The 14,355-nt window shown below is 40.8% G+C and overlaps 1 protein-coding gene across 1 annotated transcript in view; it reads left to right on the top strand.

The window, feature by feature from the left end:
* The window catches only part of ASPH (aspartate beta-hydroxylase), a gene marked incomplete at its 5' end in the record, with an annotated part of 181,780 nt that overhangs the window by 131,968 nt on the left and 35,457 nt on the right, over positions 1–14,355 (top strand). Inside the window, 3 exons of the mRNA XM_023508263.1 lie at positions 5,876–5,974; positions 8,276–8,365; positions 13,003–13,140. Coding sequence (XP_023364031.1) covers positions 5,876–5,974; positions 8,276–8,365; positions 13,003–13,140 — 327 coding nt within the window. The remainder of the gene's footprint in view (positions 1–5,875; positions 5,975–8,275; positions 8,366–13,002; positions 13,141–14,355) is intronic.

Genomic DNA, 14,355 nt, shown 5'->3' with positions numbered 1-14,355 from the left:
AGATGTTAGAATCTGGTCACCCTACTTTTAAGCACAAGGGATAAATTACTAACTTTTCAAAAGGGCACTGACGTATCAATCCTCTGGCAAGAATGCCTTTCAAAAGATTTCTACTTTATAACAGATGTTTTAACAGGTAACTTCCAAGTCACAAGAGACTATAAAATCTAGAAAACTGTGACTTCTTTAAGCAATGAAGGAACTCGTTTAGTGCAGGAGAAATAGATACCCAGTGAACGTTGGGGCTGGAGAAAGTTAATGCCTCTGTAAAAGAAAGAACATGGTGAGCTGGTTTAATTCTTTAATTTAGGCCTGTTGATCAGTGGTTTTGAGCTAGTGCAGTCTGTATCAAGTACGACTGACTACTCAGTGATAGCCATTGTGATTCCTTCTACAGTGTTTTTAAATGCCACTTACTACAGCAATTTCTTACTCAATCCAGGGACTGGTCCCACTCTCACAGTGGCACTTCCCTCTGTTGACTGCTGTTGAAGCAAAATTAGAAATTGTTGAATTTTGGAACAGTTGTCTTCTTACCCTTCTCATAAGTTTTATGTTTTCTGAGAGAGCAGAAATAAGACATTTGTTCTGTATAACGTCCCTAATATCAACTCAGAGTGGTTTCAACCTACAATGGTGAAGATATGTGCTGTCAACCAAAGGCCTGTTCCAGGTCACAGAATGATTCCACGTGGGGCATTGTATTTGCTAATGGCCAAAAATAACTCTCAGTGCCCTGCCGTGCAGAGTTAGGTTAAGGGAAGCATCCTGTGTCTCAGTGATTCGGGATCTTGTGAACGTAAGAATTCTAAAGCTGCAGCAGACACGTCCTTATACCCCCCCTGTCAGGAGCCACCTGAAGACAGAACTGCAGAGTGAATGAATGAATTCATTCCTTCGTTCCTTCCTTTCCTGTAGAATTCCTTCCCATTTTCCTTCCCTCCCTCCATACTTCCCTCTCCCCCTTTTAGCATCCCACTCTCTCCCTCTCTTCTTTCTATCTAAAAGACACTATCAGGTGTTCACTGGGTCTCAGCACCTTGAAGCCAGGGCAGGCTCTGAAAACCTATCAGTATCTTAACCTGCTACAGACTTGTTCTTCCTCACCTTTTGAAACCTTTCTTGAATACATTTATCTCTTTTACCTGACACTAAGTCTCAGATATGTGAAGCATTTTGCATCATCCTGAAAAAAAATAAAATTTATGTGCTGTTGGTTATACCTTTGAACTCATAATCTCACCTGAATAAGCATAGTAGGAGGCGGAAAGTCTAAGTCTAGTTGTATTATACGGTAAAGTGAATCTCTTTTTCAAGGAGCGTTAATAGACTGAAAATATGTGTAAGATTTGCCTTTTATCCCTTTCTCTCACTTCTGATTTAATGAGCTGTATCTAATGGATTCCCTTTCCTTAACCAAAGTTTATCATGATATGTTTATGTCTGTATCCAAGATCGTTTCTAGAAAACTAATATAGTAAGTTTACATTTTTCTTCTTGTTGATTTTTATTTTTGACTATATTTATAAAAATTGTTGATAGTTTCCTTTCTGGGTTTTTGCTACTTTCAGTTTCATGAGACTGGCTTCATAATGGTTCCACGGAGACTGCCACACCTGGGGTTCTGCAGACTCCTCAAGTTGGCAACACTGCTGGCCACCCATGCCAACGGGGTGGGGAGTCCAGCCCTTCCCTGATTCTCTCCCCACCCACTCCCCACATATAATGTCCACTCACTGGGTCAACACACATTTATAAACACACACACACACACCAGCTCAGGAATGGTAGTTCATGTAACAAACACAGAATGTGCCCTCATGGAATTTATAGTCTACCCTCAGATCTCTAATTACTATTCCTTTTACCTTTTGAGTATCTTTCAAACCATGGCTCTTTTTAACTCAAGCACTTATGACTCACACCTAGATGAGGACAGGCTTGTCCTGCCCTGGCTGGCTCGCCTCTGAGCTTGGTCCACACTAAAGCACAAATCGGATTCTCCCTCCAAGGACAGGCTTGTCCTGCCCCGGCTGACTCGCCTCTGAGCTTGGTCCACACTAAAGCACAAATTGGACTCTCCCTCCAAGGACAGGCTTGTCCTGCCCCAGCTGACTCACCTCTCAGCTCGGTCCACACTAAAGCACAAATCAGACCTCTCCCTCTGCTTTGATTTTCTCTCGTTCCCATTGCTCACAGCTGTGGTGTTCAAACATGTTTTATTACCTGTCCTTGGATAACAATATACATTATAAAAGTGGCAAACACTCAAATCCATATTAAGATGAAATAAAATACTTAAAATACCTTTCAATTTTATTTAACTGCCAAAAAATCTTTTTACTTTTATTCAAGAATTAATATTTTAGTGATATCAATGTGCAGTGGTATTTGTGTTTACAGCATTATTTTAAATCCTAGTAATATGTCTTGCAAAGAGTTGGTACTGGCGGTAGAAATGTCAACTGTCCCAGTTTGTTGTTGTCTGTGCTCTGTGTATGCATGGAGCGTGAATTGTGTCCACAGAAGGAATTGTGTAATATCACTGTTACAGCTGACCTTTGAACAATGTGGGGTGGGGGGCACTGACCCCTCCTGCAGTGGAAAATCCACATGTAACATTTGACTTCCCCAAAGCTACCAATAACCTACTGCTGTTGACTAGAAGCCTTCCCAATAATATAAACAGTTGGTTAACATGTCCCTCTTATGCTGTATATTTATGTATTCTCTCAAGTATGAATGTATTCAAGAAAGGTTTTAAAAGGGAGCAAGAGAAAAGAAAATGTTAGGAAAGTCATAAGGAGGAGAAATTACAGTTCCCACTCACCGGGTAGAAGTGGATCGTCATAAAGGTCTTCATCCTCTTGGCCCACACGTTAAGATTGAGGAGGAGGAGGAAGTTGAGGCTTGGTGTCGCTGTCTCGGGGATGGTAGAGGCGGGACACAGTGTGTGTGTAGGTGGACCTGTGCTTACTGTGTAGTGTAAGCCCTTGTGGTTCAGTAGTCAGCCATAGCTTCAGTCTGGGTTTCCTAGAAATGGTGTCATACTACTTGTTGATGTCTAAGGGTCTGCAGATGATAAGGGGATAATAAATGGAGCCTGCCCGTGCACGGTGCGCCCACACGTACACATGGGAAGGCTGGCCCTGAGGGCAGGAATCAGCAGGGAGAACGGGGTGCAGAGGACTCTGGCTGCCCGAACCCCCTCCCACTCACAACTGACCACCGGGCAGATGATAGGAGAGCCGTGGAGCTGGTTTCACTCTAAATGCTGTATTTCAGACACAGATATCAGTAGAAGTGTTTGTGACGTCTTGCTATTCCCCAGGGGATACACTGCATGCGATACTGAACAGGACCCCCTGTGATTCCATCCGACGTCTGCCCCCTCTCCAGGCTCTTCTGTCACCTCCGTTTGTAATTAACAATATCCCCCTTTCTCTCCCTGGCCTGTGACCCCTTTTTGCTCACTTCCTGTTGTTCCTTGGATGCCTTCTCCCTACTATCTTCCCGTTCCTTGGTGAATTCCTGTTGGTCCCTAAGTAGCTTTTGGACCTTGCCACAGCCAGCCTGCCCCTGGAGGGAGCCGGGCCACTCCCGCCCCCACCTCTGCAAAGCCTCCGTCATGGTCTGTGGCTGCACTCAGCCTCTTCCATGGTCCTTGTCTGCCTGTGAATCTGTCTCTGTCACTCGCTTAATAGCCTCCCAAGAAAGGAGAGTGTACCTCATTCATGTTTTTATGTCGAGGGTATAGAAGAGTTCTATGTGTTCTAAAATATCTAGAAACCAATCAGTTTGTTAATTACTTGAGATGATGGCCCTGTGCCTGCTGTAGGCAGGAGTGTCATCTGCATAGCTGAGTAATTATAATGATCCCTGCCTGGTTGTGCTAGCAGAGCACAATTCCCCTCAGTTGAGTTTAATTCCAGAGGTGTGTACTGAGCACCTGCTGAGTGTCTAGCGAGGGGGCAGTGCTGTGGGAGCTGCAGAGAAGCAGAGTCTGGGATTCAAAGACCCAACCTAGGGAGTAAGGCCCAGCATGCACCCAGCAACACAGTTGGCGCAGCTTTCGCAAGGGCCAGCTGCCTGCCAGGCACGGTGAACAGGTGGAGAGCGAAACAGACAAAATGCCCACAGTCTCAGTGGGGGGAAGCTCAGATACACTAGGCCAGGTGGTGTTGAGTGCTGTGAAGGAAAATGGGTCAGGACACAGAAGACGGAGCGTGAACAACTAGGTGGGAGGGCTCCATTTAGTAATGGGACTGGCGCTCAGAGCCAGGGTGAGATGGTGACCTTTGGGCAACGACTTCCTTCATCAAGGTTAGGACATGTGCCATTTGGATGTCTGGCAGAAGAGGTGGAGCCACAGGAGTACTGTGACTGCAGAGGTCCTAGGCAAGGGGTCTTTGGCTTACTGGGGGGGTCAAGAAGGAGACCCATGCCTCCTGGGGGAAGGACCACATCGGGAGAGGAGGCCAGAGAGGTGGGAGACAGAACAGAGGAGGGACGAGATCTGATCCAGGACCTAAAGCAGTGACTTTCGACCTGTCTGCCGTGGCATATTGGTGTGTCATTAGAGGATCTTAGGTGTGTCACAAACATTTTTAAAGATCACCCATTAAATTATTTCTAAAGGAAGTTCAAAAAACAGTAAGTATGTTATCTTTTTAACCTTTCTTTTTTGATCAGCATAATTTAAGTGTGCCATGGAGGTTTAACTATAGGTTCAAGTGTGCCGTGAGATAAAAAAGGTTGAAAAACACCAGTCTAGAGAGTTCACTCAGGGCCCCGTGTAGAGAATGGACTAGAGGAGAGCGGGGCTGGGGTGCATGGGGTGGGCAGTTAGGAGGTGATGCTGAGATGTGGACCAGGGTGGCAGCATGACAAGGTACTAGTATTCTGAAGAAACTTTGAAGGCAGCCTTGGCTGGATGACACACAGGACTGGACTCAGCGCTGAGTTTCAGCAGTGTGTGCCCTGTAGACACATTCAGGGTGTGGCGTGCACTCTCTGTTCACTTTCTCCTTCTGTGAAAGGGCTCTGTGGTGGCCGGGATGGCTCTTTTTCTGCTCAAGGATGAAGCAGAGGTTTGGGAGATGTGTCTCTCCTCCACGTGCACCCAGCTCACACCTTCATATTTCTCTTTGGTTCTATAAATTCCCTTGTGTAAGCAGCTTGACAAGTTGAATGCTATTGTTTTGATTTCTCATGGCTAAAATTTAATTTAGAGGCATTTTGCATAATTTATCTTTAAATCATAATAAATGCATATGATAACAAATGATAGTTCGTGTAGTTTATATGAAATATTTACCTGGATTTTATCACAGACTATTAGATTTGCTCACCACTTTGTCCTCAATGCTGAAAACAGTCCAGGCTCTCAAGAAGCCTTTGTTGAATGAATGGATTGTGATATATACAAATGCAAACTAACTAAATTTTCTCTTAATAAGGCAGTGTATAAAGCATATGTAGAAAGTAATGTCTAATAACCATTCAGAGTTGTCTTCAAGTATAGCACATTTAAAGTAATTTTCCCTTGATCACTAAAAAATTATTGAGGTTATATCAAGTGACAGATATTTTGCAGTTTTGCATTATTAAAGAAACACTTAAATACTTATTGCCTTTTCATTCATTTCTTCATTCTTGGAGAACTATTGTGTAAATGTGAAAAGCCTATTGAGTTGAGGGGGAAAGGGATTGTTTAGGTCTAATGATCTTGCCATGAGACCAAAGAAATACAGTGTTTTAAGCTGTAACATCATAATCCAATCCAAGTCCAGCAAAGTTAATTAAATTCTGTTTTGACAACCATTTGTACAATTTGTAGTCAGTCACACTGGCTCCTTGTTTTGTTTGAGTTTAGGTTCTGAGCGTGACACCTAACGATGGCTTTGCTAAAGTCCACTACGGCTTCATCCTGAAGGCACAGAACAAGATTGCCGAGAGCATTCCCTATTTAAAGGTAACTCTCACTGCCCCTCCTGTGCTTCCGTCTTCCAGTTCCTTTGAGTCATCAGGACACTGTTAGTGTGCCTGGTAGTGTGACTGGCCTGCGCCTGGAGTCACCCATCCTCGGGGTCTATGCCTCTGACCATGCTGTTGGTGGCGGTATGAGCCTCCACTGTAACTGACACTGCCAGATGTCGTGATGCCAACCATGTGAGCAGGAACTACTTGGAAAGATTTTATGGAAAAATTCCTAAAACCGGAGTTATTGGTTTTAAATGGCAGAGATGGACAAAAATTATTGCTACCATAATTTAAAATACAGACAATGCATTAGAAGAAGCTTTTACAAGTTAATTATTGTATACTGAGTCTGTTCTGACTAGGACTGTTGGCTACTTATACAACGTAGGGTAGTGAATCCAGCCTAAATAGGTTAAATCTCAAAGCTTATCTGATAGCTCAAAATATTTGGATGAAAATGTGCTGTTACTTTCTTCTCATGTCTAATTGAATCCTCATTAATCCACCTGAATCACATGTGGTCCAGCCCAGGGCCTTGCAAGAGAACTTTCTGCCGTGATGGGAATTGTTCTTTCTCTGTACTCAGTTGTATGAGTGGCCGCTGAGTACCTTACATGTGGCCAGTGCAACTGAGGAAGTGAATTTCCATTTTATTTCATTTTAATTGTAATGGTAGGAGCTGGCAGCTACCGCGTTGGACGGGGAGCTGACTGGATAGCTGTGAGCTCTCGTCTCAGTAGCGGCGTGTTTCATTTTCACGACCTCTTTAGTTCGCCGGACCTCAGTCAGTGATCGCAAGTAGCAACCCACAGACTGCAAATAGCTCATGTATCTTTTTTGGCCAGCACAGTTCTATTAAAAATAATTTTAATTGCTTGCCTTATTTGAGAATCTGAACATTTATGTAATCATGCAGACTTCTAGTTTCTCTTAAAAGGTTGAATCTGGCCTACTTCCCCACAACTGGCGCGGAGGGCGGCTCCCCTTCAGGGGGGTCTGTACTCCTGGTCTGACAGGCTGCCACTGCACTTCACATCCCTGCCAGGGCCTTGTGGGCGTGTGGGTTTCTCTAGTAAAGTGTCCCACCAGCAAGGGTACGTGTGAACTTACTAAATGTAGAATATAAATGTCTTAACACGATAACTAAGAAAATGCCATGAGACTATGTTAACCAGTTTGATGAAAATATTTCAAATTGTATATAAAACCAGCACACTGCATGACTGCATTAATATACACAGCTATGATTTAATAAAAAAAATAATAATAAAGTGTCACCTTATATTTTCTCTGGCACTGGAGAGCCAAACAGTATTCTCCCTGCTTCAGAGATGGAGACTGCGACCACTGGGTTGGTTAGTTCACCAGCAAGGACGTTGGTGTGCTGGTCAGCTGAGGACCCCGGTAACAGTTCTCCCCCTGCCCTGGGTGATGCCGCTTCTCCCCTTCCATCCATCTGGGCCTTTCGCTACTTTCCAACATGATGTAAATAAATTCCTTCCTAGTGAAATACAATAAGCTTTTTGTGAAGAGGCCTCAAAGATACAGATTTTTAGAAAGAAGTTTTTGATGTTTTAATATTTTTGACTTTTCTTCTTTTGTATTTCTAAATCATACTCTTGCTCTAATATTTTATTTCTTTTCTCCCTCTCCCTCTCTCTCTCTCTCTCTTTTTTTTAAATAAATCTACTTGTTAGTCCTGTGGGGGAAATGGGGGCATCAGCTAAATATTTTACAGTAAGAAATTGTTTAATATAAATGACATTTTAAAAGATTCCAATTGGCTTCAATTCTTCTATATGTTTTGTAAAAATTTCATTGAAAGGTAAGGACAGGTTTGTTTTGAGCAGAAAGACATAGGACTTGCAGTTGGGCTGCCATCATTTCAAATATGAGCAGTTCAACATTTTGGTTCAGGAATAAAACGGCTCCAGATAAAACTTGGTTAAATTTGGAGAAGAAAATAAATATGAGAGCTATCTGGCCAGAGAAATTCTTTCGGTTATAGAATTACAATTGTTCCTGCAAAGAAGATGCACAGAGTATCTCCCCAATTTTACAGACCACACCACTAATGATTAACGAGACATGTAGGGTTAAATTTACTTTTCTGACCTCCTTTTCACTTTTGCATTGCAAATGTTGACCGTAACCTCGTTGCCAACCTGTAATATTGAGATGTATATTTCTGGTTTCTAGATTTTCCTATGGATGTCGTAGGAAGGTCTAGGTAACTCAGTTAATGAAAGTGGGTATTTAAGTCTTCACAAATGCTAACATGTCCTTTCTACAGGAAGGAATAGAATCTGGGGATCCTGGAACCGATGATGGGAGATTTTATTTCCACCTGGGAGATGCCATGCAGAGGGTTGGGAACAAAGAGGTAATGGAGTTTGTCAACATCTTGTTCTCTCTAACAGAGGATGGAGTTGGGGGACTAAGTACTTCTAAAAAAAAGTTGCAATTGAAAAAATATTTTGAGTATACACTTTTGAGGTCGGTGCTTTAAATTATTTAGTCTTTATGTTTGAAACAACCCAACAACTCCAGCTTAATCATATAAAGCATTCTGGGCATGGTGGTACATGCCTATAATCCCAACACATTAGGAGGCTGAGGCAGGAGGATTGCTTGGGGCCAGAAATTCTAGATCAGCCAGGGCAACATGGCAAGACCTATCTCTAAAAAAAAAAAAAATTAAGTTAGCAAGGTGTGGCGCTACACAACTGTAGTTCTGGCTACTTGGGAGGCTGAGGTTGGAGGATTTCATGAACACAGGCATTTGAGGCTGCAGTGAGTTGTGTTCATACCACTGCACTCTAGGCTGGGATCAGAGTGAAACTCTGTCTCAAAGAAATAAAAATTCTTAGGATTTGGCTTTTATAGTTTCTTCTAAGAAATCAGCTATGTAATCGTAAGAGTATTCTCTAAATTGATATGTGCTATATATATATAGAAAAAAAGACATTGCCTTGGAAGAGTATTGTTTAACAAAGAAAAGTCTCTGAAATTATTTAAATTTTTAAAAATATTTTAACAGCTCTCTTAGATTCATTTTTGTTTTATTTTGGGATTTTAAAAGTAGTTATTTTTAGAATGAAGTCTTTATTCACCTGATTCTAATGATTGGCTAATGGTTAATTATGTAACTTACCCTCTGAGATATTAATGCCAAGTTTAAGATGAACACTGTGGCTATAGTAATGTTAGGTACTGCCACCAAAAATGTAGTAGCTAAAACAAGCTACATGTGTTTTTTTGTGATGATTGCCGTTTTCTGAGTACAGCCTCAGCTTCTGCAAACATAACATTGGATCATTAATCATGATATCATGTGTTGTGTATTTCTTAACTCTTCCACAATCTGTCATGATTTACGTGGTGCCACTGGAGTGTGAAGCCCACCTTTCCTGTCCTACTCCATTGTAGGGTGGTGCTAGGCTGGATTGTCCTTAGAGTCATTGGAGAAAGGATAAAAATGAGACCCTACATCTTTGTAACCATTGCATCCCATACGTGTAATAAAGTGACATCTAAGGATAGCGCAGTTTCAGGAACATGGGACCAGCCAGACAACGGTGAGTTCAGAGAAGCAAAGGAGTTTGTGACAGGGAAATTACCTGCTAGAGACATGCACCAGTTTGGGGTAATAGAGTTTTGGATACGTGACATTATTTTCATTATGTATTTCTGTTTATCTTTCCCTTTCCCCTGCTAACTTACCAGTCAGCTAAAATAGAACGTGCCATTAGACGTGAGGAGAAGGAAGGGAGAAATTGCTGATGAGTAACCATTTTTGCATCTCTTCATTCTTTTAGACATAATGGCTGGTACTTCCTTTGAATGAGAGTGATAAAAAAGATTTTGCTACACTATCAAACACTGGGTGAATGGTTATGTCTGATTCTTATAAGTATAATTGTCACCAATTATTTTTGAACGTTTCAGGGTCCAGGGCAAAGACAGAAGAAGTCTATAATACTTCACAGCTTCAGGGGCAAAGAATTCACTGCTAAACACTTGTTAAGTTTTGGGACCTATGGGACTGGTCTACTATTTTAATTATCATTAATATGCAAAATACAGCACAGTTCTTGAATTTTAAAAGTTCATAAGGAATCATTCTTACTGAACAGAAACAACCTATAGAAACCCATTTTGATTCATTCTGTGTGTGTGTGTATTAGGTTTTGAGTGTGAATTGGTTGTCATACTCTGAGTTTGCATCTTGGGAACCAACACCCTTCACATCTTCATGGGTGTAGCACTGCTCCGGCTCTGGAAGAGGATGACCCATGAGAAGCAAACCCAGGGCCTCTGTGCTGCAGACGCTGCCAATGAAATGGGTTTGAGCCTAGATTCAGTTAGCATGGCTAGGCAGAGGGAGGGAGACAGGCTGTGCAGCAGTTCATCCTCAGCTGTTCCTGGTATTTCCACAACTTCCAAACCCACATTCTAGCGAGAGCTAGTATCCTCCTCCAAGTCCCTGTAAATTCACGCTGTCTGCTGCCTGCGTGGTGTCATCGGGAAAACTCACTTGTTTTCTCTCATCTAGTGATGTTGCCCACTTCCCAGCCAGCCGTGGGGATGCAGCGTCCCTGGTCTTTGATATCCACCCCATCCTTGCGCACACTCAGTCAGGGTTAATTCCAGCCTTTGTTTCCTGCCCCACAGTGGTGGCTGTAGGAACCTGCCTGTTGTTTATTCAGTCTCTCTTTTAGGGAACCTTATGCTCAAAAAACCTGCTGCAGAATAAAATAAAGTCCTATCCTGGGCCCACTGGATAGCATGCTCCCAGCAGAGCAGACCAACGGGGGTCACATCAGATAGGCCACATTTCTAAGTTGGAATATTTCAACATTTCTGTGTGTGTGTGTGTGAGAGAGAGAGAGAGAGAGAAAGAACCATACGTAGCAATAATTTGAAGAACGTGGAGATGATGTTCATATAAAAAACATTTAAGAAGGTGGCCTGGGTGTTCTTACTGCCTGAGTTTTCCTGATTAGACATATAATATTCTGGATAAGATGAGTAATAGTAGAGGGAAAACTTTCAGAAGAGTCTAAGTTGAGTGTTGATTTTCTAGCAATTTTTATTTTAAAGTAGTTTAAATAGTTTTCAAAAATATTCATTAAGTCTCCTGTGTCATATATCCTTGAAGGTGATTTTTTTTTTTTAATTCTGATATGTCATTTTCACAATTTTGGTTTTCCCAAAAATTGAATGGCAGGTAGGTACAAAATTAAGAGTCCTTTTTGATGTAGTCGTAGCCTGGGAGTGTCAGAAAAGACCTAGGAGACAGTTTAAACACGCAGGTGTAAGTACAGAGACTGGCCCAGGCATTCAGAATGTTAAGGGACTAGCTCTATGATATTTGCTTTCTGGTTTTCTTATAATAACTTTTTTCTCACTATTCTAACAGAATGTCAGATCTTTACAATGCATTGCTGATGACTCAAAAATTAATGGATCGTCAGATTAAAAAAACAATGTGTTGTAATTAATATTGTTGCTGACTTTTACACTGAAAAGTACAGGAAATAAAATCCTAAATTTAACTTGGACAAAAATAACCCCCATAGGTAAATGCTAGCTTTAAAAAAAATTAGATAATAATTAGCCACTTTACCTTTCTGGGTTTTAAAGAAATTCTGGCTACAACTTACGTGTATTTTAAGGAAAATAAATAAGCACATGCCTTCTTAATTTGAGATATTAATGAGAAAAATAAATAAGAAAATTATTTTTGATAGTTTTCATGAAATGATACCAAGGTAGAAGTTGCCAGGAGCCCTGGATTACAGTTTCAAAAGATTTAGCTTTATTAAGCTCGGTTTTAACATTTGCAAAATAGTGATATTTGGGGTTATTAGAAAGAACCGAAGAGAGGCCGCATATGGCGGCAAGTAGTAAGTGTGAACTGCCTTTGCAAACACGAGGTGGTATTGTGTCACCCTTTGGTTTTCTAATGGAAACATTTCGAAATCATGAATTTTAAAAGACTTTTAAAGGTTAACATTTTTTATATCTAAAGTATATCTGGAGATTTATAAAGAAGATATTCAAGTTGATAATAAATGCTTATTTTTATTAATGAAAAATATATGTGAAATCACTCTTCAAAAATAATCATTTAATCCACCATGTAACATCAGAAAGGATAATACTAAGTGCATCAGGAGGAACACCAGGCATCCCCAGACAAGGGCACATGCACCTTGCAGGAGGGACGGGACACTTGGGGAACATATGGCTGGGACGTCATTTGAAGGAGCCATCTGGAGCAGCCAGCTGTCCCTGAAAAGGCTAGTCTCGGAGGCAAGTTCTATCATGTTACTGCTAGCCTTAAGCCACAAATGTTATCACTTATAGTAGAAAAAACACATTATGAACAAAAATTCCCTTTAAAATAGCCTAATACGGGCTATCACTGTATTTACTGCCAACTCAGAATGACATTGCCCTCCTGTCTACTTAACTTAATGGAGGATTTACATCCTGTTGCCTTGGGGTAGCTTCTTGACCTGGGAAGTATCTTGGGAAATGGCTGTCCGACATTTTAGCATTCCAATTTGGTCAATGCACATATCTTTAATGAAATTATTCAAATCATAATCTTTTCCCTTCAAAGGAAACATAAAATAGAAATGAACGCTAAAACGTAAAGGTGATCCTTTGGTGTCTTATTTAACCATTTAACAAGTAAGTCCTGGATGCCATGTTGGAGCCTGTGGGGACCTGTGTGTGTAGGGCCTGGATCCACTGCTCAAGGAGCTCGCAGCCTCGGTGTGAGAATGAAGGGCACACATTCATTATACCGATAAGCCATAATCAAAAATCCAATGAAATAGCATTTTCACCTGATTTTAACAGATTTTTAACAGATTTAGGTACCTAATGGCAAGCTGTTTATTTAAATATCTCAAAGTAATACTTTACTTTTAATGACTTTAATTATAAAATTGATAAAAATGCTTCATTGAAAGAATAGTTTGGAGCACATTCTTCCTGTTCTCGCAGGCATATAAGTGGTACGAGCTTGGGCACAAGCGAGGACATTTTGCGTCTGTTTGGCAACGCTCGCTCTACAATGTGAATGGCCTGAAAGCTCAGCCCTGGTGGACAGCAAAAGAAACCGGCTACACAGATTTGGTAAAGGTGAGTGTCCACTCAGGTGTCATCCATTCCCTACTCAAAATCTGACCATGTTTATCATAGAAAGGAATGTCAGGGAAGGGAGAGATTTTACTTCTGGAGACATTTGCAGAAATATTGGGAAACGAATCTTTTTATCCCTTTAGCCACAAGTTTTGTTTACATGATGAAGGAAATTTGTCTGAAGTAGCAGGTCTGAAACGTTTCAGCCTTAGCACCGTTCTGTACTCCTAAAATTACTGAGCATCCAGAAGAATTTTTGTTGATGTGGGTTGTATTAATCAAAATAATCATCACACATTACAACTGTAAGAAAAATTTATATATATCCATGAATTCCTTCAGTAACAATAACAACCCTGTTACATGTTAATTGGTATAACAGTTAGAAAAATAATTATATTTTCAACACTAAAAATATAATAAGAAGATTGGAATTGTTATATTTTTACAAATCTTTTTTAAAGTCTGGATTAATGGAGGACAGGAGGATTCTTACATCTGTTCCCCACACAGGCCCATTAAAGCTGTAGACAACACACAGTTTCTGGTAAACTCGACTGTGCGCCTGTGAAAAAATGAGTGTGGAAAGAGCGAGTAACGTGTTTCCATGATTAAGAAAGTAGTTTTGATCTTGCAGACGCCCTCAAAGAGTCTAGAGAAACTTTGTGTCACCTTGAACCAGGTTCAAAATGTGTTCCTGAGGCTGTGAAAAGAAAAAGTAGTTATAAATATGTCTAGAAAATGTGTCGCAGATATATAAGGGAGAGAAACTAAATGATTCTAACAATACCTTTAGAAAAATTGGAAACTTTTATATTGGTTGGTTAAACCTGAACTTTTTAAGACGTATGCTTTGTGATTTTGATAGGGGCTGGTCAGAAGTTTAATTTTGCCTTGGTAAAGCCTTTATTCTTAGACATATTAATAAATTTGGACTCATAGTTAATTAACCCATAGTTTTAATAATATTTTCTTCTACCAAAAAAGCACGCATTTTATGTATCCTGTGGGTTAGATAAACTTCAGTGTTTTGGCCTCAGAAGTTAACTGCCATTTATACATCGTTTATATAAGAAAAATATATTTTGGGCTCAGTGCCTGTAGCACAGTGGTTATAGCACTAGCCACATACACCAAGGCTGGTGGGTTCAAACCCAGCCTGGGCCAGCTAAACAACAATGACAACTGCAACAAAAAATAGCAGGGCGTTGTGTC

Source organism: Otolemur garnettii, unplaced genomic scaffold (genome assembly GCF_000181295.1).
Source record: "Otolemur garnettii isolate 467f Iridium unplaced genomic scaffold, OtoGar3 scaffold00234, whole genome shotgun sequence".
NCBI classification, from domain to species: Eukaryota; Metazoa; Chordata; class Mammalia; order Primates; family Galagidae; genus Otolemur; species Otolemur garnettii.
Note: the sequence above shows the minus strand (reverse complement) of the source record. Positions and strands in the feature narration are given on the sequence as shown.